Source organism: Mesoplodon bidens, assembly GCF_964165515.1.
Source record: "Mesoplodon bidens genome assembly, chromosome: 4".
Lineage (NCBI taxonomy): Eukaryota > Metazoa > Chordata > Mammalia > Artiodactyla > Ziphiidae > Mesoplodon > Mesoplodon bidens.
Window position 1 is genome coordinate 30,268,796 of NC_138160.1, and position 27,453 is coordinate 30,296,248.

General features: G+C 40.6%; 1 protein-coding gene across 1 annotated transcript in view; it reads left to right on the forward strand.

The window, feature by feature from the left end:
- Positions 1-27,453, forward strand: part of SPEF2 (sperm flagellar 2) — a gene marked incomplete at its 5' end in the record, with an annotated part of 165,638 nt that overhangs the window by 123,192 nt on the left and 14,993 nt on the right. The window contains 3 exons of the mRNA XM_081232588.1: positions 15,058-15,164; positions 15,873-16,055; positions 21,775-21,867. Coding sequence (XP_081088714.1) covers positions 15,058-15,164; positions 15,873-16,055; positions 21,775-21,867 — 383 coding nt within the window. The remainder of the gene's footprint in view (positions 1-15,057; positions 15,165-15,872; positions 16,056-21,774; positions 21,868-27,453) is intronic.

Here is a 27,453-nt window from a genome sequence, read left to right on the forward strand (position 1 = left end):
CTGGATCCCAGAGTCACAGAATTAGAGGTTCTCTGATGACATCTTAGAAGTCAGACAGCAAATGTTAATGTTACCCCTCCCTGAGGAAGTCCAAAGATTACCACTCACTCCTTCTCCCAGTTCCCCTGGCCCCAAAAACATCCTCTGACTTGAGTCTTTCTTCTTCATTCTTGTTAAAGGATACACACCAATACATCTTTTACATGAAGTGTTTGTCATATTCCTTCCAAGAATTAGAAAACAATCTTTTACGATATATCCCATGGTATTTACCCTAGAATTCTACAATTTCAAAAGACGATCTTAGTTGAAGTAATAATAATTTTGAAAGTATAGAGCAACTGGCTGCAAGTAGTACATTTCTAAATGTGGAATCCTATAGAACTTCCTGCTTGAACTTGAAAATTGCTGTTATTTCTAAGCCAAGAGATGTGAGCATTTTCTTACACTGTTTCACATGTTTCAATTTAACCTATGATATTTAAGATGCAAACTTCAAGCTCACTAAAGTATATTAAAATATGGTGAAAAGATGGATTTTTTTCTAGGAAACAACATACATATTTGCATATAACAATCATTATGATACTAAACCCAAAGTAAGATTATTTTTAGCAAATTTACAAGGAGTATCAATGTGATTAAGTTATATTTTGTTCCCTTTAATTATGCTACATAAACAAAATTATTCAGAGAAATGAATAATCTTTAATTAAAACAAGTGACTGAATACATACTTGTGAGTAACTACTATCAAGATATTAATGGAGAAGATTGGTTCAAGATGGTAGAGTAGGAGGACATGCACTCACTCCATCTTGTGAGAGCACCAGAATCACAACTAACTGCTAAACAATCATTGACAGGAAGACACTGGAACTCACCAAAAAAGATACCCCACATCCAAAGACAAAGAAGAAGCTGCAGTGAGATGTTAGGAGGGGCACAATCACAATAAACTCAAATCCCATAACTGCTGGGTGGGTGACTCACAAACTGGAGAACAATTATACCACAGAAGTCCACCCACTGGAGTGAATGTTCTGAGCCTCACGTCAGGCTTCCCAACCGGGGGGCCTGGCAGCAGGAGGAGGAATTCCCAGAGAATCAGACTTTGAAGGCTAGCGGGATTTGATTGCAGGACTTCGACAGGACTGAGGGAAACAGAGACTCCACTCTTGGAGGAGACACACAAACTAATGTGCACATCAGGAACCAGGGGGAAGGAGCAGTGAACCCATAGAAGACTGAACCAGACCTACCTGCTAGTTTTGGTGGGTGTCCTGCAGAGGTGGGGGATGGCTGTGGCTCACCATGGGGACAAGGACACTGGCAGCAGAGGTCCTAGGAAGTACTCCTTGGTGTGAGCCCTCCCAGAGTCCACCTTTACCCCACCAAATATCTTGTAGCCTCCAGTGCTGGGTTACCTCAGGCCAAACAACCAACAGGGAGGGAACTCAGCCCCACCCATCAGCAGACAAGTGGGTTAAAGTTTTACTGAACTCTGCCCACCAGAGCAACACCCAGCTCTACCCACCACCAGTCCCTCCTATCAGGAAACATGCACAAGCCTCTTAGATAGCCTCATCCACAAGAGGGCAGGCAGCAGAAGCAAGAAGAACTACAGTCCTGCAGCCTGTGGAACAAAACCCACAGTCACAGAAAGAGAGACAAAATGAAAAGGCAGAGGATTATGTACCAGATGAAGGAATAAGATAAAACCCAAGAAAAACAACTAAATGAAGTGGAGATAGGCAAATTTCCATTAAAAGAATTCAGAATAATGATAGTGAAGATGATCCAGGACCTTGGAAAAAGAAAGGAGACAAAGATTGAGAAGATGCAAGAAATGTTTAACAAAGAACTAGACCTAGAATTAAAGAACAAACAGCTAGAAGAATTAAAGAACAAACAAATATAAACAATAGAATAACTAAAATGAAAAATACACTAGAAGGAATCAATAGTAGAATAGCTGAGGCAGAAGAACAGATGAATGACCTGGAAGACAGAATTGAGGACTTCACTGCTGTGGAAGAGAATAAAGAAAAAAGAATGAAAGGAAATGGAGACAGCATAAGAGACTTCTGGGACAGCATTAAACTCACCAACATTCACATTATAGGGGTCCCAGAAGGAGAAGAGGGAGAGAAAGGACCCGAGAAAATATTTGAATAGATTATAGTTGAAAATTTCCCTAACATGGGAAAGGAAATAGCCACACAAGTCCAGGAAGCACAGAGCATCCCAGGCAGGACAAACCCAAGGAGAAACACGCCGAGACACATAGTAATCAAATTGACAAAAATTAAAGACAAAGAAAAATTATTAAAAGCAACAAGGGAAAAATGACAAAAAACATACAAGGGAACTCCCATAAGATTAACAGCTGATTTCTCAGCAGAAACTCTACAAGACAGAGGGAGTGGCACGATATATTTAAAGTGATGAAAGGAAAGAACCTACAACCAAGATTACTCTACCCAACAAGGATATCATTCACATTCGATGGAGAAATCAAAACCTCTACAGGCAAGCAAAAGCTAAAAGAATTCAGCACCACCAAACCAGCTCTACAACAAATGCTAAAGGAACTTCTCTAAGTGGGAAACACAAGAGAAGAAAGGGACCCACAAAAACAAACCCGTAACAATTAAGAAAATGGTAATAGGAACATACATATCGATAATTACCTTAAATGTGAATGGATTAAATTCTCCAACCAAAAGACACAGGCTCTCTGAATGGATACAAAGACAAGACCAATATATAGGCTGTCTCCAAGAGACCCACTTCAGACCTAGGGACACATACTGACTGAAAGTGAGGGAATGGAATATTCCATGAAAATGGAAATCAAAAGAAAGCTAGAGTAGCAATACTCATATCAGATAAAATAGACTTTAAAATAAAGAACATTACAAGAGACAAGGAAGGACACTACATAATGATCAAGGGATCAATCCAAGAAGAAGATATAACAATTATAAATATATATGCACCCAACATAGGAGCACCTCAATACATAAGGCAAATGCCAACAGCTATAAAAGAGGAAATTGACAGTAACGCAATAATAGTGGGGGACTTTAACATCTCACTTACACCAATGGACAGATCATCCAGACAGAAAATTAAAAAGTAAACAAAAGCTTTAAATGACAAAATAGACCAGATAGATTTAATTGATATTTATAGGACATTCCATCCAAAAACAGCAGATTACACTTTCTTCTCAAGTGCACATGGAACATTCTCTAGGATAGATCACATCTTGAGTCATAAATCAAGCCTCAGTAAATTTAAGAAAATTAAAATCATATCAAGCATCTTTTCTGACCACAACACTATGATATTAGAAATAAATTACAGGGAAAAAATGTAAAAAACACAAACATATGGAGGGTAAACAATACGCTACTAAATAATCAAGAGATCACTGAAGAAATCAAAGAGGAAATCAAAAAGTACATAGAGACAAATGACAATGAAAACATGATGATCCAAAACCTATGGGATGCAGCAAAAGCAGTTCTAAGAGGGAAGTTTATAGCAATACAATCCTACCTCAAGAAACAAGAAAAATCTCAAATAAACAATCTAACTTTACACCTAAAGGAACTAGAGAAAGAAGAACAAACGAAACCCGAAGTTAGTAGAAGGAAAGAAATCATAAAGATCAGAGCAGAAATAAATAAAATAGAAACAAACAAAACAATAGCAAAGATCAATAAAACTAAAGGCTGGTTCTTTGAGAAGATAAACAAAATTTATAAACCTTTAGCCAGATTTATCAAGAAAAAGAGGGAAAGGACTCAAATCAATAAAATTAGAAATGAAAAAGAAGTTACAACAGACACTGCAGAAATACAAAGCATCCTAAGAGACTACTACAAGCAACTCTATGCCAATAACATGACAACCTAAAAGAAATGAACAAATTCTTAGAAAGGTATAACCTTCCAAGACTGAACCAGGAAGAAATAGAAAATATGAAGAGACCAATCACAAGTAATGAACTTGAAACTGTGACTTAAAATCTTCCAACAAACAAAAGTCCGGGACCAGATGGCTTCACAGGTGAATTCTATCAAACATTTAGAGAAGAGCTAACACCCGTCCTCAAACTCTTCCAAAAAATTGCAGAGCAAGGAATACTCCCAAACTCATTCTACAAGGCCACCATCACCCTGATACCAAAACCAGACAAAGAAACTACAAAAAAAGAAAATTACAGACCAATATCACTGATGAATATACATGCAAAAATCCTCAACAAAATACTAGCAAACAGAATCCAACAGCACATTAAAAGGATCCTACACAATGATCAAGTGGGATTTATCCCAGGGATGCAAGGATTCTTCAATATATGCAAATCAATCCATGTGATACACCATAGTAACAAACTGAAGAATAAAAACCATATGACCATCTCAATAGATGCAGGAAAAGCTTTTGACAAAATTCAACACCATTTATGAAAAAAACTCTCCAGAAAGTGGGCATAGAGGGGCTCTACTTCATAATAAATGTCATATATGACAAACCCAGAGCAAACATCATTCTCAATGGTGAAAAACTAAAAGCATTTCCTCTAAGATCAGGAACAAGACAAGGATGCCCACTCTCGCCACTCTTATTTAACATAGTTTTGGAAGTGCTAGCCATGGCAATCAGAGAAGAAAAAGGAATAAATGAATACAAATTGGAAAAGAAGAAGTAAAACCATCACTGTTTGCAGATGACATGATACTATACATAGATAATCCTAGAGATGCCACCAGAAAACTAGTAGAGCTGACCAATCAATTTGGTAAAATTGCAGGATACAAAATTAATGCACAGAAATCACTTGAATTCCTATACAGTAACAACGAAAGATCAGAAAGAAAAATTAAGGAAAACATGTCATTCACCATTGTAATCAAAAGAATAAAATACCTAGGAATAAACCTATCTAAGGAGGTAAAAGACCTGTACTCAGAAAACTATAAGACACTGATGAAAGAAATCAAAGCTGACTCAAACAGAGGGAGAGATATACCATGTTCTTGGATTGGAAGAATAAGTATTGTGAAAATGACTATACTACCCAAAGCACTCTACTGATCAATGTAATCCCTATCAAATTACCAATGGCATTTTTTACAGAACTAGAATGAAAAACCTTAAAATTTGTATGGAGACACAAAAGACCCCAAATAGCCAAAGCATTCTTGAGGGAAAGAAACAGAGCTGGAGGAATCAGACTCCCTGACTTCAGACTATACTACAAAGCTACAGTAATCAAGACAATATGGTTCTGGCACAAAAACATAAATATAGATCAATGGAACAGGATAGAAAGCCCAGAGATAAACCCACGCACCTATGGTCAACTAATCTATGACAAAGGAGACAAGAATATACAATGCAGAAAAGATAATCTCTTCAATAAGTGGTGCTGGGAATACGGGATAGCTACATGTAAAAGAATGTAATTAGAACACTCCCTAACACCATACACAAAAATAAACTCAAAATGGATTAAAGACCTAAATGTAAGACTGGACACTATAAAACTCTTAGAGGAAAACATAGGAAGAACACTCTTTGACATAAATCTCAGCAAGATCTTTTTTGACCCACCTCCTAGAGTAATGGAAATAAAAACAAAAATAAACAAATGGGACGTAATGAAACTTAAAAACTTTTGCACAGTGAAGGAAACTATAACCAAGACAAAAAGATAACCCTCAGAAAGGGAGAAAATATTTTCAAACGAAGCAACTGACAAAGGATTAATCTCCAAAATATACAAGCAGCTCATACAGCTCAATATCAAAAAACAAACAACCCAATCCAAAAATGGGCAGAAGACCTACATAGACATTTCTCCAAAAGAGATATACAGATTGCCAACAAACACATGAAAGGATGCTCAACATCACTAATCATTGGAGAAATGCAAATCAAAACTACAATGAGGTATTACCTTACACTGGTCAGAATGTCCATCATCAAAAAATCTACAAACAGGGCTTCCCTGGTGGCACAGTGGTTGAGAGTCCTCCTGCCAATGCAGGGGACACGGGTTCGTGCCCTGGTCCGGGAAGATCCCACATGCCGCGGAGCGGCTGGGCCCGTGAGCCATGACCGCTGAGCCTGTGCGTCCGGAGCCTGTGCTCCGCAACAGGAAAGGCCACAGCAGTGAGAGGCCCGCGTAGTGTACCGCAAAAAAAAAAAAAAAAAAAATCTACAAACAATAAATGCTGGAGAAGGTGTGGAGAAAAGGGAAGCCTCTTGCACTGTTGGTGGGAATGTAAATTGATACAGCCACTATGGAGAACAGTATGGAGGTTCCTTAAAAAATGAAAAATAGGGACTTCCCTGGTGGCGCAGTGGTTGAGAGTCCACCTGCTGATGCAGGGGACGCAGGTTCGTGCTCTTGTCCAGGAGGATCCCACATGCCACAGAGCAGCTAGGCCCATGAGCCGTGGCCACTGAGCCTGCACGTCCAGAGCCTGTGCTCCACAGCAGGAGAGGTCACAACAGTGAGAGGCCCGTGTACCGCAAAAAAAAAAAAAGCGAAAAATAGAACTACCGTACAACCCAGCAATCCCACTACTGGGCATATACCCTGAGAAAACCATAATTCAAAAAGAGTCATGTACCACGATATTCATTGCAGCTCTATTTACAATAGCCAAGACATGGAAGCAACCTAAATGTCTATCAACAGATGAATGGATAAAGAAGATGTAGCACATATATGCAATGGAATATTACTCAGCCATAAAAAGAAACAAAATTGAGTTATTTGTAGTGAGTTGGATGGACCTAAAGACTGTCATACAGAGTGAAGTAAGTCAGAAAGAGAAAAACAAATATCGTATGCTAACACATATATATGGAATCCAAAAAAAAAAAATGGTTCTGAAGAACCTAGGGGCAGGACAGGAATAAAGACACAGATGTAGAGAATGGACTTGAGGACATGGGGAGGGAGTAGGATAAACTGGGAAGAAGTGAGAGAGTGGCATGGACATATATACACTACCAAATGTAAAATAGATAGCTAGTGGGAAGCAGCCACATAGCACAGGGAGATCAGCTTGGTGCTTTGTGTCCACCTAGAGGGGTGGGATAGGGAGGGTGGGAGGGAGATGCAAGAGAGAGGAGATATGGGGATATATATATATATATATATATATATATATATATATATATATATATATGTATAGCTGATTCACTTTGTTATACAGCAGAAACTAACACACCATTGTAAAGCAATTATACTCCAATAAAGATTTTTTAAAAAAGAAAAAAACAGAAGTAAATAGCATCACACTGAAAAAGAAAAAATAAAAGACATATACACCCAATGTTCATTGCAGCACTATTTACAATAACCAGGTCATGGAAGCAACCTACATGCCCATCAACAGACGAATGGGTAAAGAAGATGTGGTACATATACACAATGGAATATCACTCAGCCATAAAAAGGAACAAAACTGAGTCATTTGTAGAGACATGGATGGACCTAGAGACTGTCATACAGAGGGAAGTAAGGCAGAAAGAGAAAAACAAATATCGTATATTAATGCATATATGTGGAATCTATAAAAATGGTACTGATGAATCGTTTTGCAAGGCAGAAATAGAGACACAGATGTAGAGCACAAATGTATGGACACCGAGGGAGGAAAGCGTGGTGGTGGTGGGGGTGGTTGGATGAACTGAGAGATTGGGATTGACATATATACATTAATATGTATAAAATAGATAACTAATAAGAACCTGCTGTATAAAAAAATAAAATAAAATTCAAAAAATAAAAGGTATTAATGGAAAGGAGTAAAGCTTAAGGAGTTTTCACTGAGTACTGGTTGCCCATATGAAAATTAAGTCTTCATTAAGGTAGTCCTTACTGAAAACAATGGAAAATTAAAAATGCATCATATACTGTCAAATATAGTATATAAGGAGTGCTTATATTCAGCATTCCTTTCCTTGTCAAATTCTGTCGCTCGTTATGATTCTAAATCTCCTTTGGAAAAGGCAGTAATTAGACATAAAATACCATTTGTTGATTGTCACAAATATGCCATAAAAAATGACCTTATATGTGGTAATCACACAAGATTATGCAAAATGTAATGAAACAACTAGTCATGCTTAGCATTTTTCTTGCCACCCAGCACAGATCTATACTTTAGAATTTTAGAAGCAGCTTAAGTAAGAGAGAGCCTGAATCACCAAGACGTTCTTTCCCTGACTGCCCCAAGAATCATTCCCATGAGCATAGTCCCAGCATAGAAGGGATTTAGTGAGTATTTTCAGAATTATGACGGTAGGCAATATTGGCATGGTGCTAGGCCCTATGTATCAGCCCCCACACTAGCATTTCCACGTTAATACACTTCTTGCCCATGGCTGGATGAGGAAGAAGACCCATCCATGAGTAAGAAGAGTCAGATAGCTCTTTTCAAATCCTCCTCTTGTCAAATGACTGTGTATGACCTTGGGCAAGTTATTTAACCTCTTTTTGTCACACTTTACTCATCTGGAAAATGGGGTATTTCATGGGATTGTTATGACCATTAGAGTAATTAATGTATGTAAAGTGCTTTAAAAGCGTCTGGTGCATTGAATGTGCAATTTAAGTGTGATATAAGCCATTATCACTTAATTATATAATTACAGTAATATTACATTATTATATAATATATAACATTATACAATATTGATACAAGCTATGCTTATTATTTTCCAAAATGTGAGCTCGGTATCCTGAAAGTGCACATACCCTAGTAAGCACCTGCAGCATTACCCTAGAGCAATTTCAGAAAAAAAAACACAATACCTGGTGGAATTAAACCATGAGGTATGTGGCTCCCTGGGGACTGTAAGCATACAAAACAAAAACACTCATTTTGTGAACGGCAGTAAGCTCTGGGTAGGTACATCTTGTCCCAAACACCAAGTGCCACCACATCAGGAAGACAGTCTTTTTCCAAGGGAAGCCATTTGGAGTCTGTTGGAACTAGAACATTTTTGCAGTGTTCCAAAGTCCCCACTTAAACCATAAGAACTCCTTTTCCTTGTAAACCCATCAGTACTTTATGTAATGTCTATAGAGATTCAGTTCATAGCTATTTTGGCTTCTGCTGAGAGGCTATCAGGGGAGAACACCATCCAGCAAATTCTGTACCCTCACTCCTTCTTCAAGAGACGCAACATTTAGTTGTTCAAGGCCTATAACTTTGTTCTAAAAACTGACAAGGGTCCCTCCTTCAAACTCCTCTTAGAGACCCTTAGAATCAGTGACTGGTCTCAGAGACAGGGCACAAATTCAGGACGTCTAGGCTGTACTGGCCAGGCTAGATCATCCAGCTACGTGGTTTTTACAGGAATTCAAGGAGGAAGTAGTTGTTGCTGTCTGTGTGGGTCAGCAAAGGCTGTAGCCCATGGGAAACTTTTGGATAGAACTTTCTAGGAAGCAAAACAAGGGCGGAATTCCAGGCACTGGGGAAAATGGAATCTACATTGAGATTTTGAAGTTGCATGACATATTTCTGTAATCTGAATCTAAGCAAGTGGAAGGAGTTTACCCGCTGAGAAAACAACAGGGCACCTGGGGGCCACACTGGTGGCAGCAAGCTTTCTGCTCTGATCCCTAGATTCTGCCACCTGGTGAGCTATTCCTGTCAATAACATCAGTCCTTTCTTATTGTACCTTTTCTCAGAAATATTTCTGCATTTCTTGATTTGTGTAAATGTCAGACTAACTTAATTACCTTTCAGACCAAAATGGGGGCTTATTTACCTGCAGATATATAGTATCATTGTTTTAGAATTTTCTCAGAGATGCTAAGCCTAGGAAAACCCACAGAGCTTTCTAGTTACTCCGTTCAGAGAACAAGCCAGGTATGCTTACCCCTGCCTCTTGGTTAGTTGAGGCTTTTGGGGGAGACAGTAGCCATCTGCCACTCTCAGAAACAGTCTCATCGTCCCTCAAAACCATCCGGGAAGGATGCCCTTCTTGTAGTAAGTTGACCCTACCGCTGCCAGAGAAGACAGGGCTGAGGCAGGAGGGGAGAGGCATCCAAAGCAAATCCTGTAGACACACTGCCCTGCATGTCCTGTGATTCTTGTCTTTCACCTGGGGAAGGAAATGACAGCAAAAGGCTGTGCCCTTCTCCTGCCTGGAGAAACGGATTCTAGGGAGAAGGAGACCATAGCACCCTTTGCCCATAGGAGAAACCTGTAATATGAAGTGTGTAAATGTGGAGGGTAAGACTGCGTGCTAGCGACCACCAGCTTCACCACATATGACCACTGTGACATCAGACAAATTAATTAACCTCTCTGTGCCCTAGGTTTTTGACCCATAAAATGGTGATGGATACTAGCAGTTGGCCTACTTTCTTAACTATAAAATAGGGATACTGGGTGATGACGATTAAATGATGTAAAGCAATTGGCATACTAACCAAAATGCCTGCTAAGTAGTAAGCACTCGCTAAGGTTGTTCCAGGAATAATGAGCAAGTGTAGGGGGGACAGGGATTAAGCAAAACCACGGGTAGGCATTGGTGATTACTTAAAATAACCACATGGAGTTATTTTAAAGGCAGGGATTCTCCAGATGTTGTGAGTCGAGTCACCAAAAAGCAGAAGAGTCCTCAGAAGCTTGACCGTAACCTCCCAAAGAGGAACAATCAATTTTTGAAAACTTGTCTTAAAAAATACCCTTGGCTTGTATATGATGAAATACTAGATCTTATGTTCTGTGGCCTGTGTCATAAACATGGAGTGAAGTTGAAGGGAAATCAAGTGAGTTTTTTTTATGGCACCAACAACTTCTGGACTGAATTTCTCAACGCGCACCATCTCAGCGAGGCTCACACCAAGGCTTCCCTCATGGAAGCGACAAGTGGTTCCCTAGGGAGCAGAACCACCACAGAGCTGATGGTGAGGACCATGAGCAAGGTTACCCTCAGGAGGGTTGAGAACTTGTTCCCATCCTGCCACACCATCGCCAAGACCAGACGTCCCCTCAAAGATTTTATCTGGATGTGCTCATTGGATGATATGAAGGGTGATGATATTGGCCCAGTATTCAGAACGAACAAATCGGCCAGAACATTTACATAGTTTATTGCTGAAGTAGAACGGAGAACTCTAAGAGAGAAATTAGAAAAAAGTAAGTTTTTCTCCGTCCTCAGTGATGGGATCACACACAGTTCAATCGAGGAAGCTGACCTTGTGTACGAGCAGTGAGCGTGCTCAGGGAAAGGACACTGCCAAATCGTTGGGGTACAGACGGGGGAAAAGAAGGGACCCCTGGCAATAAAACATGCCACTGAGAAAACTCTAGAGAGAAATCTTCAACTTCGACTGTCAAACCAAGACTGGGCAAAGAAACTGGTTGGTTTTGCAAGTGATGGTGCCCCTGGCTCAGAGCGAGAAGACGGCAGCGGGGTGGTCCTGCTTTTAAGAGAAATCCAGCCACGTGCACTGACGGTGTATTGCTCTACGCATCCTCTCGAGGTATCTTACAAAGCTGCGTTCCAGAGCGTTCCCCTGTACAACGATGTCAGAGACCTTCTCCGCAGCGCTTACCACTTCTATCACAATTCTCCTGTTCATAAGAGTACTCTGGTACTTTCAAAGGCCTTCACCTTCGACCTGTGATACCTTCTCAAGTAGGAGGCCGGAGGTAGCTTCAAGGATTACAGGCCTCCCTCCAGAATCTTCTCAAAGGATATCAATTGTCCAGCAGCTGCATTCAGTGAGTAATTTTGAAATACTGTACTATTTTAGTTTTTTCAGAATAAGAAGAATACTTTTACTGAGCCATTTGAAATAATAATTTTGAGAAAGATAAACCACTGTTTTTTCCTAGCCCATGTTACAGACAAGGGAAGGCAGAAGTGACACCAATCATCAGAAAGCCAAAGACCTTGTAGAGTCCCTCCTGCAGGCAGACATTGTTAAATTTGTCCACTTCTTGCTGGATGTCATTGATGTCCTCAGCATTCTGTCCCGCGTCAATCAGAAGAGAAACTCTTCAATTGCTGATATATTTGCCACCCTAGAGTCAACACTGGAAATGCTCAGAATATATCAGACCAGGTGAGGAGTCTGGGATGATCTGAGAGCCTATCCAACCAGACAGATAGACTTGGGAAACCATTTGCTAGGTGCTTTTGCACGTAATTGACTACTTGGGGGATTTTTTTTTCCCTCCCCAGACTAGGGCCAAAAGAACGCCCAGTGGATTCAGTCACACACTTTCAGGGTAACTTCCTCCTCGCAGGAAAGTGAAACATTTCTGACGTGAGAAACATGGTTTTAACACATCTTATCAAGAGGCTGCGAGGCTGTTTCAGAGATGTCAACCAAGATGTGGTAAAGGCAGCCACGATTGGGAGCTTTAAACTGTGGCCAGCAAAGATAAATCAAGGTAACGTATGAACTCTGGCTCTGAGTCTGTTGTTCTTTGATTGTCTGTATACATGTCTTTAAGATATGTGACTTTTTGTTGGGTGTATTGATAGCAGAATTTGGAGAAAAAGAGGTGTCCATCCTGATTGCACATTATGAACCAGTATTGGAAGCTGCCAAGGTGAAAATTGATGAAGTAGACACAGAAAGGAGCATGTTGAAATTAGAGATTTATGCTAGGTGAGCATAAGTAACCTAGTTGATATTTATAAATATTGGAGTAAAACTTAGGAGTCTCAATCTTTTACATTTTTCATTTTTCCTCCTAGATTTCAGAACATCCACAAATTGACCTGGGATTTTGTGAATTCTGTTTATTTACACAAGTATCCAAACATCCTAATACTCGTGGACCTAGTGCTGAGCCTCCTTGCAAGTTCAGCTGAAGCAGAACGTGGCTTTAGTCAGATGAAGGGCACTAAGTCACAAATGCATGCCAAGGTCAAGGCTGATAGCATGACAGATCTCCAGATAATTCAGTTGAATTCTCCAGACATTTATAACTTTGACCCTAGGAAAGCCATTCATTTATGGAATACAAGAACACCATCTTCAACTGGTGACACAAGACCTATCTCGGATTGTTCATCAAACTCAGAAAGGCTTGATGAAAGTGATTAGTAATGTGACAAATGTTGACCTCATCATTGATCATAGCAAAAAGAACTATTTTCAAAAACCTGAAAGTTAAAAGTAAAAGTCACCAGTCTTCATATCAAACACAAAAGGCATTTGGCATCATCCAGACCTACAGAGCAAAAATCCAAAGATTGGTTTTCCTCTGACTTTCTAATTCTAGTTCTATATTCACATTCTAGTTCACATTCTTTCACATTCTTTGGGTGAAGTATATACTTCTAAGCAATGGTATTATTTTGATGTCATCTTTCTGAGAGTTACTGCTAAGGGTAACTAGACTATAATTATGATCTGAGTTCCTTTAGGCCTGGCTTACAATTAACTGTTTTTCCTGGATAATTCTAAATGACGGTTGCATTAGGTAACTAACTCAGGACCAAATCGAAAGAGAATATTTTTTGATCCGTAAACAAAATTTGTAAGCTTATCTGTTTCCGCTACTGCATTATATGTGAAGCCCATATTATTATATGCCTTGGTCATTTAAGTAACACGGCCAAATATCAAAATAGTTTTCACATTTCACACTAGAGTTCCCAGATAAACAATTCCTATGTGAACTGAAAGTATTTTCTTACACTTTGCTTGCACCATAGCTGTTAGAGACAGTGGAAATATTTTACGTATCTACCAGAATTTTTAAATACTTTGAGCCTCTTCATGGTTTCAATTGAGTTTATGTGGTTTCATCTTGAGAGACATGAATGATTAATTTCTAACTTGTCTGTAAACCAATATAGTATCATGTAAAGATCATTTTACCAAAAGCTCCACTACCTGGGAAAGTTATTCTCATCTCTATAAAATTGGATACTCAGGTTTGATCAGAAAGGATAGAGAATTTATTTCTGAACAACCTGCTGGATGGCCAGTCTTATCAAAGAAAGAAAGATTCTGCTCTTGCTACCCAGAAAATTGCCTTCCAGGTCTGAACTTTGCGTATGTTATTTGAACCACTGAAATTTTAAAAGGACCACTACATTTTCCTAAAGGTTAGAGGAAATGATAAAGTTCATGTTGGACTTTAGAAATGCTAAAAACTTAGATATAGGAAGAAAAATTTGAGATTCTACATCTATGTTTCACTCTTTTTATTCCTAAACAAAGAAGAATAGCTATATACTCTGGACCTGAAAGATACCCGAATACATGTAGGAGTGTCTCCTGGTTCTGGAAGGTACCGACACTATGGGAGTTAGACATTTTTTAAGGAAATACATTTATTTTGCTTTCCTATTTCTTTTTTAATGCATGTGCATGCAATTTGAAATGAGCAACAGACTAAACAAACATCTCAAGGTAAAGTAGTTTAGTGTTTAAGAGCAAAAGTCTTTAAAAGGTCAGTTATCTTTTATAAAATATATCACAGTGTTTGAGCCAATTAGATGACTAAATTAGCACTTCAAATCTAGTAATTTAATAATTCAAATATCCCGACATTTACCAAAACAAATATATTCTGATCTAAAAAAGCAAAATGAGGATAAATGTGTTACCTTGATCACAGTGGTGATGTGCATGCGTTTGGAACACCTTTATCCCATATTTACCAAAGCATTTTACTCTAGTGCCCTGCTGAAAAATAGGAACCCTTGCAGTAGTTTTTTAAATTCAACCTATTCTGAGTACAAGGTCAAAGAAGACTCCAAACTAAAATATAAAGCCTCAGTATCTTACTCAGTCTGAACAATTTATTACTCACAGAAAAAGACGTGCTGACTTAGCTGAGAAACAACCATGGGAGAAAATCAGGAAATTGATTATTATTTTTATGTTTCCAAAGTGTCTTCTGTTTCTCTAAAGGCTAAAGTTTTAAAGAGAATGAATAAAGTGATTATACAAATATCCATTATTTGTTCTATTTTAGTGAAAGAAACAAATCACGTAATAAAACGTAAAAATATTTCTCATTGTATTTTAGGCATAATAGGAAACAAAGCATTTGCTGACATTCTGCTGGATTTGGTAACCCTGAACCTTGGAACAAACAACTTTCCTAGTAGTTGGATGAACCTCACTCAACCTGAAGTAAGCTTCTATTTTGTTTGGGTTTCAAGCTTTGAGAATTCTTCTTCTTTAATCAATAAGTCAAGAGTTTTCAAATAACCAGTACCTGCACAGTATCCAACATTTAGTAGCAGCCAATAAACCTGGATGAACAAATGAATGAACTTCAAGTTAAGACACATAGTATGTTCATGCTCAGTATTTGAAAATAAGTGACGATGCTGCCAGTCAATGAACCACTACAGAGACCATGAGTCTCAGCCAGTGAGTTTGTATTTATTAATACCAGATGGAGTGATCCTAACCAGTAATAGTAGATGATTCTGGCAGTGCTTGCTTTTCCTTGTATTCTGTTCCTTAAGAAAACAAAGTGGTTAAAGAGTATTTCCCTACAAGTTGTAGAGCCCTCCCACACTCGTAATTATCATCTTTATTCCTTCTCTGTTGAAAAGGTACAAAGTGTACTATAGTCACAAGTGTTAATTCCTTCTGTAACAGTAAGCAAAAACCACAAATGTCAAGGAAGCAAAAATCAAAAACACTCTTGTAAGTTCTGTCTGGTGTGGATTGCTTGGTAGAACCTGAGGGAACAAAAGTGAGAACTGACCCTATTGGCCAAGCTAAAATCTTACTTCCTTCATCAGAATCTCTTACTAAGAAACACGAGCAGGTAGAGTGTCGCAAGAAAGTCATACAAACATTTCAATGGCATTTCCTGCTTTCTTCTAGGTGCAGGAGTTAACATCTTTATTGGTAACAAACTCGGAGTTCGTGGACTGGCGGAAATTCTTGTTAGTCGTCGCGCTGCCTTGGCCCTTTCCTCTGGAGGAGGAGCTCTTGGAGACCCTGCAGAGGTTCCAGGCTGTGGATGAGGAGCACCTGGGCACAGTCACTTTCGAGCAGTATATGCAGGTCACTACCAGCCCCTGGTGGCACTAATCCTACCAGAGTACTTCTGACCTAAGAAGCTCCCTGATCTCACAACACCAGGTCTCATGGCCCACGTCTAGGCACCTAGAGGCAGCACAGACACTGTCCAAGTCCCAGGTAGAAGTCTGGCTCCCACTCCCAGGGAAGGGTCTGAAAAAGTCAGAACTGCTTGGAGAGCTAAAGGTTCTGAAAGAAGTCACAGAGAATGTCATTGTCCTCCTACCAAGTGGTTCTTAACCTTGGCTGTACATTAGAATTGCCTGCAGAGCTTTTAATCAGCCCAATGCCCAATACCAAATACTCTGGGAGTAGCAACAGCAGTTAAAATGAACACAGGGAAAGGGGCAGGGTTTTTTATTTTTTTCTTTTGGTCACAAGCGTGGTGAATGATGAGATGGTTTTTGACAAGTTGAGTTTGAAATGTCTGTGGGAAATGCAGACAGAAATGTCCCATCTGATATGGCAGATGCAGAAGCCAGTCACTATCACGTAGGCAGTTGTTGGAGTTATGAATGGACCAGATCACCTGAGGGAAGTGTGTAAAGTGATGGATAATCCAGTAACATGGTACCTGGCCATTGGACTTGTAGATAGGATATAACTATTGACCTTCACCAGAGCAATTTTGGGAGAGTACAGAGTCTAGATTGCAGAGAATTGATGGAATAAATAGGTCTTTAGGAAGTGAAGATAAGACAGTTGATTCATTTTTGAGAAGCTTGAGTAAGGAGGAAGGAAGAATGAAATGCCATATTTAAGAAGGGCCTGAATGACTTATTTTGTGTCTATTAATCGAATTCATCCTAATTCTCACCACTTCACATTGCTGGTAGACACGAAAGGTGGAAGCGTTTATAAGGTGTTGATTTTGAAACAGGGTGATAATCTCTAGGTGCCTGCAGCTCGTGTATATTTCACCATTGAAAGATCACATCTCTTCCTGCTTCTCTTTTCTTCCTTGATTAATGGAAGACGTGGTCATAGACAGCCTGATGTTCCTACGCTCAGACAGTTGAGCCAGAGGAAATAGCACTTCCACATCAAAGAGGTTCTTCAAGCCTGATCAAGAAAGGCTTATAGCTGATTGGGCTCTAATTTATATACTTCCCAAGTAGAGCATTTTGTGACTTCTTTCACTGTCCTGGACCTGGGCTTACAACTTATAGAGATGTTTTGTGTAAAAACATAAACAGCAGGGCAAAACTTATTCTATTTTCTTGTTGGCTTAAGATTTTGAAAAGTGGGTGCTCGTGAATGTACCAACCTTCACTCTTTACAGTATGTGCCAATGAACACAGGTTGTCAATTTAAACATCTTTTTGCACAAACGTGAGACGAACTTAGGTGTTGGTAATTTGTACCACAGTGCTGAGCAAACCCAGAAAGCTCCCTCACCAAAAGTGTGAATTTCTTAGAGAAAGTTGGCTGCTGCATGAAACAGAAACTCAGAAATACTTATCAGAACACTACCTGAGTTTTGGGAGCAGTTGATTTCTGAGCTCTGCCCTCTCAGCTTACCCACCCAACGCCCACTCCTCAGGAGGCTCAAGACAAGGTGGCCATTTGGAGAGGCCTGCTTGACCTCCCCACACAACTCACAGATCTCCAGCACTCGCCACATCACACACACAGAGTTCTTTCATAGGACTATCAAAACAGCTTCTAGGGCAAAATTTTATGATTTGTTGAAAATGCCACCTTCGAATACAATAGTCAAATAGTACAACTACATTGCTGAAATGAAGTTCTCTGGGGAAAAGTAAATAAATAAATAAGCTCCCTATTCTGCTTTTTATTTTGTCTTTTTTCTTTTCTTTTGACTAACTGCAAGTTCACCATAACCACCACTTAAGAGTGTGTTGATTTCCCCAGCTTCTAAAATGGAATAAGATACAGCGTTTGTGAAGCTGCCGCGGCTGCATACCTGGGCTAAGCCATGCGAGCATAAAAGTGCACTTGCCTTTGCTCCAGCCCTATTGCAGCTGTCTTGCCTCTGTCACATGTGGATGTTTAGTCACACTCATGCAGAATGCTTTGATGGTGAACTCTCTCGCCTCATCTTCTGTCAATGAGAATGCAGGTTATCATAGGCTTAATGAGTCAGATGTTCTAGGATCCAAACAGCGCAGCAGTTGTTCTCTAAGGAAAAGTAAACTAACCTAAAATTCTTTGACCATATTTTATTTATTCTTTGACCAAATGTCCACAAAGGACATTTCCGCATTTCAAGGATAAATCACCTGATTATCCAGTGGGGCAAGATGTGGTTGACTGAACCTTGCTTGATCAATTTAAATCCAACCTACAGTTCACATTAACCATTTCACACTGCTAACATTTTCATGGATGACTCTTTTAAAAATATAAGTTGTTCTCTGATTGGGTTCTTTCTTCTTTCTCATGTGACCCTCTTGTATGTGAAACACTTTGAAACAGTTTCCTAATCTTTAAAATATCATCTATTTTTTAAAAACTAACATGACTGAATTCTTGGTTTTAAGAATAAAGGAAAATTCCTGTGCATTGAAAAAATTGGATATGGAATTGATGGTTGAGAAATCAGGGATGAGTAGGAATCCTTCTTTTAATATTTCCTCTTTATTACTGGTTTTCAGCAATTTGATTATTGTCTTCCTCGGTGTGCTTTTCTTCATATTTCTTTTTCTTGTGTTTCACTGAGCTTCTTGCACCTGTGGGCTTGCAGTTTTTGTCAAATTTAGAAATATTTCAGAAATTTTTTTCCAAATATTTTTTCTGTACTCCTCTCTCCCATTCTCAAAATCCAGTCACATGTTTGTCCCACAGGATGCTGATTCTGGATTCTTTTTTCTTTCCAATTTTTTTTCTCTCTGACTTTATTTTGTATTCATTTCTACTTCTCCATCTTCTAGTTCATTGATAATTTCCTTTGCAGAGTCAAATCTATTATTAATACAATCCAGTGTATTTTTATTTGAAATATATTTTTTATCTCTTTAAGTGGGGTCTTTTTTATAGCCTTCATTTCTCTCTTCATTATATGCATTTTTCTCTGTCTCCTTGAACAAATGAAATATATTTAGCACAGCTAAATGAACATCCTTGTCTGTTCATTCTATCATCTGTGTATTTCAGTGTTTGTTTCTATTGATTGATGTTTCTTCTGACTATGGGTTATATTTTCTGGCTTTTTTGCATGCCTTTGTATAGGATGCCAGATGTTATAAATTTTATATTGGTGGGTGTCCAATTTTATATACCTTTAAATATTGTCGGGCATGCAGTAATGTTATTTGCAATCAGTTTTATCCTTTCAAGGTTACATTAAGATTGATAAGCATGGGTCCAGAGCAACCTTTAGTTTAGGGCTAATCTAGCCTCACTACTAAGGCAATATCCTCTAGGGGGTGCTACCCAAAGCCTTGTGTATCAGGAGGTCCTTCCACTCTGCCAGGTGGTAACATTTTCCCTGGTGGTAACATAGTCCCAGCCCTGTGTGAGACTCAGGAACAGTTCAGCTTACTCCTTTCCTGTGTTTCTTTCTCCAGCTTCTGGCATTTTCCACACATACATCCAGAGGTTGGCTTTCAGTCAACACTTGAGGAGATGTTTCTACAGATCTCTAGGGCTCACCCTCTCTTTCAGTGCATCTGCAGTGCTTTGCCCTGAAAATTCTAGTCATCGTGGCCTCCCCTAACTCCAAATCTATTTTGTCAACCCAGCAAGACGTGCCAGCTCTATTTGGATGCCTCTCCTCACACTGTAGCCTGAGCAATACTTGGGCTCCTCATCGTTCTCCTTATTTCAGGAATTACTGTCCTGTGTTGACTGTTGTCTAATGTCTAAAAAAATTATGTTACATATACATTGGTCATTTTTTTTATTGTTTAAGGCAGGAGGGTAATTCTGAGCTTTGTCACTCCATCATGGCCTGAAGCATAAATCTTACTACATTCCTCATCTCTCTATTCTCCATGGAGTGGTACTTATGGTCCACAGATTGGCAACTGGGCAAGGATTCTTCCCGGTCAGTGCAAGGCACTTACGTTCAAAGCCTGAACCCATGCTGGACCTTAGCTTCTTCTGTGTCTTCTCCCTCACAGGCTTCTGCGTCTTCTCCCTCACAGGCTTCTGCATGGCCAGCACTCCTCTGTTCTAAATGAAAAGAAAAGCCAGTCCTCACCTCTGGGGGCTGCATCCCCTTACAAGCTACCTAGTGTCACTCCAGCCTTCTCTCAAAACACGGGTGATTCTTCGAAGGAAAGAAGGCACAAGCATAGGCCAGACTCAGGTTAGGCTGGCCAATGGTTCTTGGAAGTAGGCAGTGCCAAGGGTAGATTGTCACTCTGGAAGATGGTAAGGGAGAAAGACCTAGGAACAAGATGCTTATGTATATGAAGTGCTTGCCATATATAAAAGTTAAGTTTGGGGCTTCCCTGGTGGCGCAGTGGTTGAGAGTCCGCCTGCCGATGCAGGGGACACGGGTTCGTGCCCCGGTCTGGGAAGATCCCACATGCCGCGGAGCGGCTGGGCCCGTGAGCCATGGCCGCTGAGCCTGCGCAGCCGGAGCCTGTGCTCTGCAATGGGAGAGGCCACAACAGTGAGAGGCCCACGTACAGCAAAAAAAAAAAAAAAAAAAAAAAAAAAAAAAAAAAAGTTAAGTTTGGCAAGACACATTCTTCGAACCCAAGGAAGTAATACCTGATGTTCAATAACAGACATGAATGAAAACACCCAAAGGAAAGAACTGAATGCCAAATATATGGTATAAACAAGTGAAATTGGAGTTTCGAGGAGAGATCAAAGAGGGCTTCCCTGAGGAGGTGTGATTTAAGCTGGGTCTGGAAAGATGAGTAGGTTTACATTGGTAAACAGGTAGTCACCTCAAGTAGGAGTAACTATGTGAGCAAAAGAGCAAGAGTAGGAAATGGTTCTAAGCAGAGAATGACATGACAAGATTAAAGTTTTGAGAAAATTGATATGGTCAAATGGTCTGAGCTGAAACAGATAAGAGAAAGACTGGAAATGAAGACAGCTCCGAGGTTGCTGGAGCAGCCTGTGATGGAGGCAATGAGGCTGTACACCAACGTGGCAGCAGTAGACGTGAGAGGAAGGGAGAGGGGGTGAGGCATTGCCAACTGGGAACCGAGGGATTTGGTAATTAGTGTCAGACATGGGCTGAGAATGAAGGTTGTCATTAAAAAGTAGGTCCTGAGCTTTTGATTCAGTCAGTCACTCACTCAGCAAAGGTTTCCAACACCAACAATATGCACCAGCACCACACTAGCTCCGAGAACAGAGAGCAACATGAACAGGACACGAGTGATATGAGCTAGTGGAGGGCACTGACCCCTCCAAAGTACTGCTATGCAAGCAACATCCAGGGCGGCGACCTCCATGCTTCGTCGCATGCTGCAACAGTTACAGTACAGCAGGCACCCCAGTATGTGGGGTTTCATTTATAAATTATTCAAGTGTACTACTGCACTAATGCATTCTATACATTATCAAATTTTTTTAAATAAAAATTACAAAAGAATGAGATCCAATACATGTGAATGGAAGTTCTAGTATTTTCTCCAGCATCCCCATGGTTTCTGCACCCTACTTTGGAGACCACTGCTCTAGACCCCTGAAGAGGTGGCTTCAATCTCTGTGGTTTTCAGAGGAACAATTACATCTCAGTGTAATTTAATGATTCTCATTTTTGTTTTCTGTGTAGGCTGGTCTGTGGTTTACGGGAGATGAAGATATAAAAAGTCCAGAAAATCCCCTTGAACCTCTGCCATTCAATAGGCAGGAGCATCTTATAGAGGTAATTCCATAACATTGATCCATTTCTTATCTTTTCTCCCACTTGTGTAATTAGTCTTAGACTCCACCTCAACTCCCGGTTCCTTTGCTGTATCCCCCAAGTGCAGAGTTTAATATTCACTATGGCGACAGCATAGGAGAGTCTGGAGGGAAGCAGGGACCAAAATCTTAGACAGGCTTTTCCCGTTTACTTACTATGTGATCCAAGACAATATCCATAAGCTCTCCGGGTTTCACTCTTCTCATCTAACAAATAATCTTGTACTGAACACACTTTTCACTAAATGCCCTTCCAATTGTAAAAGCTTTGGATAAGAACTGACTTTCACCAATATATGTCTTTGTTCATTTCTCTTTGATTTTGACTAATTTGAACAACATTCCAAGAATTTGCATACAGTATTGCCCACTACCCATCAGATTATCATTATTATCATCAAAAGTATCATCATCATCATTATTGTTATCATTAGCTTCTATCCCTGAGGCCACAATAGAATGCAAGCCCTTAAAATCTGAAAACCATTCTGACTTCGACACAGCCAAGGTCAATAAAATAGGAGAAGAGTTGAATGGTAGATTCAGACATGACAGAAAACTATGTATATTCATTGATCAATTCAGCCAACCATGAGTTAAAAATTGAAGTGCACAATTGAACATGACTCCAGTCATAACCTGAAAGTGAGCAATTCCCTTCAATTGGATGCTTATTCTTTGAGCATCTCTCTTAGATGCTAGCAGGAGAGCAGGTGAAAGAAAAGGGACAGGGAGTTAACAAAAAGTGTCCAAGACATGAGGCTGGCAGTTGCACGGGCAGTTTTTTGTTTTGGTTGTTGGTTGTTTTATAAACTGGAGGACTGAGCTCAATTCTCCTGTAAAGCTTTGGAAGGTGTCTCTATATGATTTTGTGAACAAATCTGTTAACAATATAAACAGGTTCTTCATTCCTTGGGAAGAAGTCAGCAGTCTGAATATGATGTCAAGTAACTTTCTTTTCAGCCAGAAGTTTTTAGAAGTGTTTATCAGAACAGAGCCCTTCCATTGCTCACAGAGCTGCTAAAGGCAGGAGACAGCCTGTGTTGGTCAGCCCCGAGGACTGCGACACAGTGAGGCCGGAAAGGGCCTTGGGATGACAAGGAAGGGTGTGGCTCCCACCTGCTGCTACCCAAACTGCTAGAAAGTGAACATAGGAAAGGAACAAAGTTGGGGGCAGAGGCAGGACCACAGAGCCTGAGAAAGAAGCTCTCTTACAGGGCAAAGGATGGTTGACAGGTGTGTGTGTGTGTGTGTGTGTGTGTGTGTGTGTGTGTGTTGTCCAGAGGACAGAAGAGGGTAGTGTCCTCTCTGCCCCATGGACTGGATGCTCAGCATTTCATAAATCTCAACGCCCTTCACCTGGGATTAAAATCACAGATGCCATGGCTGACAAGCTGCGAGGTCTTGATGGAGTTACCTACCCTCTCTGTGCTGTGGTTTTATTTTCATCCCTCTCTGCTGGGAGTGTTGTGCAGCATGAGTTCATATGTGTGGTACTTTTAGAACAGTGGTTGGCACGCAGTTAGCCTGATGTCAGTGCCAGCTAAACAGAAGCTAACCACGCTGGCTCTACATGGTAAAACACCAGTTAATGGTTAAGAAGCTAAAGAAAGGGGTGCAAAGGGATAACATAAAACAATATAATAAGTTTACTTTTTTGGCCATAATTAGAATAAGCAAAGACCAAATCAGGGGAAAAAAAAAAAAACACCCCATGAAGAGGAATTCTGAGCATCAGGATCCCTGGCCCCTGCTCCCAGTTCTGACATGACCCACTGTAGGACCTTGAATAGATCCCTTCACCTGCCGGGGCCTCTCCAAGCTCCTAAAAAGAGGGCTTGGCCTACGATCTAGCTGGCCAAACCCAGCTCCCCTGCTTTGTCACCTGTGTTCTCTACAATCCAGGTCCACCAGGGGTCCCAGAGACAGACTATAATTCCTGCTGTCTGTGGGCTCAGCTGACCTCAGAGTCCTAGGCACTGGGTAACAGGTCCAGTTGCATCCAAAAAAGGAACCCTGAGACACGTCTGTGTTGCAATCACGTCATTGTCCCCTGACAGTGACAACTCACTTCCTTATAACTGACAAGGTTCAGCCATGGCCTGGCTGCCCAGCTTTCCACACAACATCAAGAGCAACTATTCCAGTGTTTTAAAAATTCATAGGGATTTCTTGAGAAAAGGCAATTTAATCGCACCATATGCAAATTCATGGTTTTGTCTTAATCTCTTCTCCACAGCTTCCATCCACGTGAAATTCTTCTATTTCTTTGGGCCATTAATATTTGTTGAAGCCGCGCTCGTGGTTTGAAATACTAGCTTTTCGCTAACAAATCCCCAGTGTCTCTTTCCACCCCAAACCTCTCTTCCAAACGGTAGACTCCTAGACACGACTGCCTATTGGACTCCACTTGAATGTTCTAGTAGACATTTCAAAACTCATCATGTCCAAGACTGGGTCCCTGACCTCCCATCCCCACCACCCCACTGCCCCACCTTCACCTAGAGCCCTCTTCACGTTGGTCAGTGGCAACTCTGTCCTTCCTCTTGCTCAGGCCAAAACCCTAGAAGTCATCCCCAGTTCTCTTCCTTTTCAAAACCCTACATCCAGTCCTTCAGGAAATGCTCGTAGTTCTACCCTCAAAATACGTCCAGGATCAGACCACCTGTTCCAAGTCCCATTGCTGTCACTGGAACAAACCAGCCAACTTCACCTGCATGACAGCAGCATCCTCATCACAGGTCCTCCATGTCTCCCTTGTCTTGGCTCAGGTCACAGGCAGATCACAGCAGCCTCTACTCCAGCCATCCCACAGCACTGCGTTTTAGTCAGAGGAAGACCCAAAGTCCTCAAGAAACCAACCGGCCTTGCCTCTTCTGACCCCTGCCTCAACCACTCTGGCCTCCTCCGTGTTGATCAAATGGGCGGGCGTGCTCCTACCTGAAGACACTGGCCGCAGCACTCTCCTCTGCCTGTGTGGCCCTTCCCCTGCGTGTCCTACCTGCCTACTCCCTGCCCACCTCCAACCTTTGTCCAATTTTCATCTTCTCAATTCTGCAACCTGCCCCCCTTCCCCACTCTTCACTCCAATTCCCCTTTCCTTGACCCACGTTTTTCCCACTGTGTTTCCATAATTACTATCTAATTTACTTTATTTATTCTGTCTGTCTTCCTCTTCTATAAATTAAGCTCCTCAAAGGCAGACATCTTTATCTCTTTCCTAGTAAGTGTATTTCAAGCACCTAGAACAGTCTAGAACAGTCCTAAGTACTGTTCTGGAGCCGTCTAAGGTTCTGCACAGTCAATAAGTACTTGTTGAATGAATGAAACCATACTATTTGTGTTGGGTTTTGAGTCTATGTAACAAATTTCCACAAATTTAGTGGCTTAAACCAAGGCCCAGTTATTACCTCAGAGTTTCTGTAAGTCAGAAGTCCAGTCATGGCTTAGCTGGGTCCTCTGTTCAGGGTCTCAGAAGGCTAAAATCAAGGTGTCAGCTGGAGTTGCAGTCTTAGCTGAGGCCAATTCCAATACTGGTTCCAGGACTGGCTTCCAAGGTGGGTTACTGGCAGAATTCAGATCCATGCAGTTGTAGAACTGAGAACTTCAGCTCCGAGAGGCTGACTGTTGTTCCCTGCCACACGCCCTCTCACAGTTTCAGAGTTTGTTTCTTCACGGCCAGCAGAAAAGCATCTTGCTGGCTTCAAATCTCTCCCTGAAGGCCTGGGTCCTTTTTAAAAGGGCTCACATGATTAGATCAGGGCCCAAGGTTGGGTTCTCGTTTGATTAACTCAGAATCAACTGATTAAGGACCTTAATTGTGTCTGCAAAATCTCTTTACCTTCACTCCTGAAAAATGGCTTTCCATCACATTTACAAATCCCACCCATACTCAAGGGGAAGGGATTATACAAGATATGTGTTTGAGGGGGTTTTCCAGGGAAACTTCGAAGCCTTCTTAGGAGTCTTCCTATAACAACATTTTAAATGATCTTAAGAACATAGCAGGCCTTACCTTTTTCGAATGTCTCATCCATTGGTTTAAAATCAAGCCTGTGTAATTACAGAAAGAGTTCACGTGTCAACTTATTTTATTTTTGCCCATCTTCCTTCAATATATCATATTGAACTTCTTTGTTAATGGAAATAATGTGTTGCACCTACACAGCATTTTTAAGAGCATTTCAATGAAAATAATATTAAAGTTCAAGGATTCATATGAAAGAAATGGAAGATAAACATGAAAGGGCAATGCCATGGTTATCTGTTGGTGTCAGCTCCCTTCTACCCCTAGTCCTGCTGGGAATCCCTGAGGATTTCCAGAGGCAAGTGAGAAGATGAAGAAAATATAAGGTCCTGAAGGAACCCAAAAGCTGAATCATGACTCTTCAAATGTCTAAGGCTGCCTTACCATCAGAGAGAGTTTTGAAGCATCAGAGCCTAGCTTGGTGCCACAGCACCTCAGTAAACGTTTGATAAAAAGGGGTGACTGAATGGATGAGCTTGCAGAGCCCATTGACCTCTAAGATTCTTTTCATATTCATAGCATAACAGACTTTATGTATTTTCCTATCAAAAAAAATTTTTTTCTTTTCGGTACACAGGCATCTCACTGTTGTGGCCTCTCCCGTTGCGGAGCACAGGCTCCGGACGCACAGGCTCAGCGGCCATGGCTCACAGGCCCAGCCGCTCCGCGGCATGTGGGATCTTCCCAAACTGGGGCACAAACCCGTGTCCCCTGCATCGGCAGGCGGACTCTCAACCACTGCGCCACCAGGGAAGCCCGGTCACCTTATCTTTGATAAAGGAGGCAAGAATATACAATGGAGAAAAGACAGCCTCTTCAATAAGTGATGCTGGAAAAACTGGACAGCTACATGTAAAAGAATGAAATTCGAACACTCCCTAACACCATACACAAAAATAAACTCAAAATGGATTAAAAACCTAAATGTAAGACTGGACACTATAAACTCTTAGAAGAAAACATAGGAAGAACACTCTTTGACATAAATCACAGCAAGATCTTTTTTGACCCACCTCCTAGAGAAATGGAAATAAAAACAAAAATAAACAAATGGGACCTAATGAAACTTAAAATCTTTTGCACAGCAAAGGAAAACATAAACAAGACAAAAAGACAACTCTCAGAATGGGAGAAAATATTTGCAAATGAAGCAACTGACAAAGGATTAATATCCAAAATATATAAACATCTCATGCAGCTCAATATCAAAAAACAGACTACCCAATCCAAAAATGGGCAGAAGACCTAAACAGACATTTCTCCAAAAACGATATACAGATTGCCAACAAACACGTGAAAGTATGCTCAACATCACTAATCATTAGAGGAATGCAAATCAAAACTACAATGAGGTATCACCTCACACCAGTCAGAATGGCCATCATCAAAAAATCTATAAACAATAAATGCTGGAAAGGGTGTGGAGAAAGGGGAACCCTCTTGCACTGTTGGTGGGAATGTAAACTGATACAGCCACTATGGAGAACAGGATGGAGGTTCCTTAAGGAACTAAAAATAGAA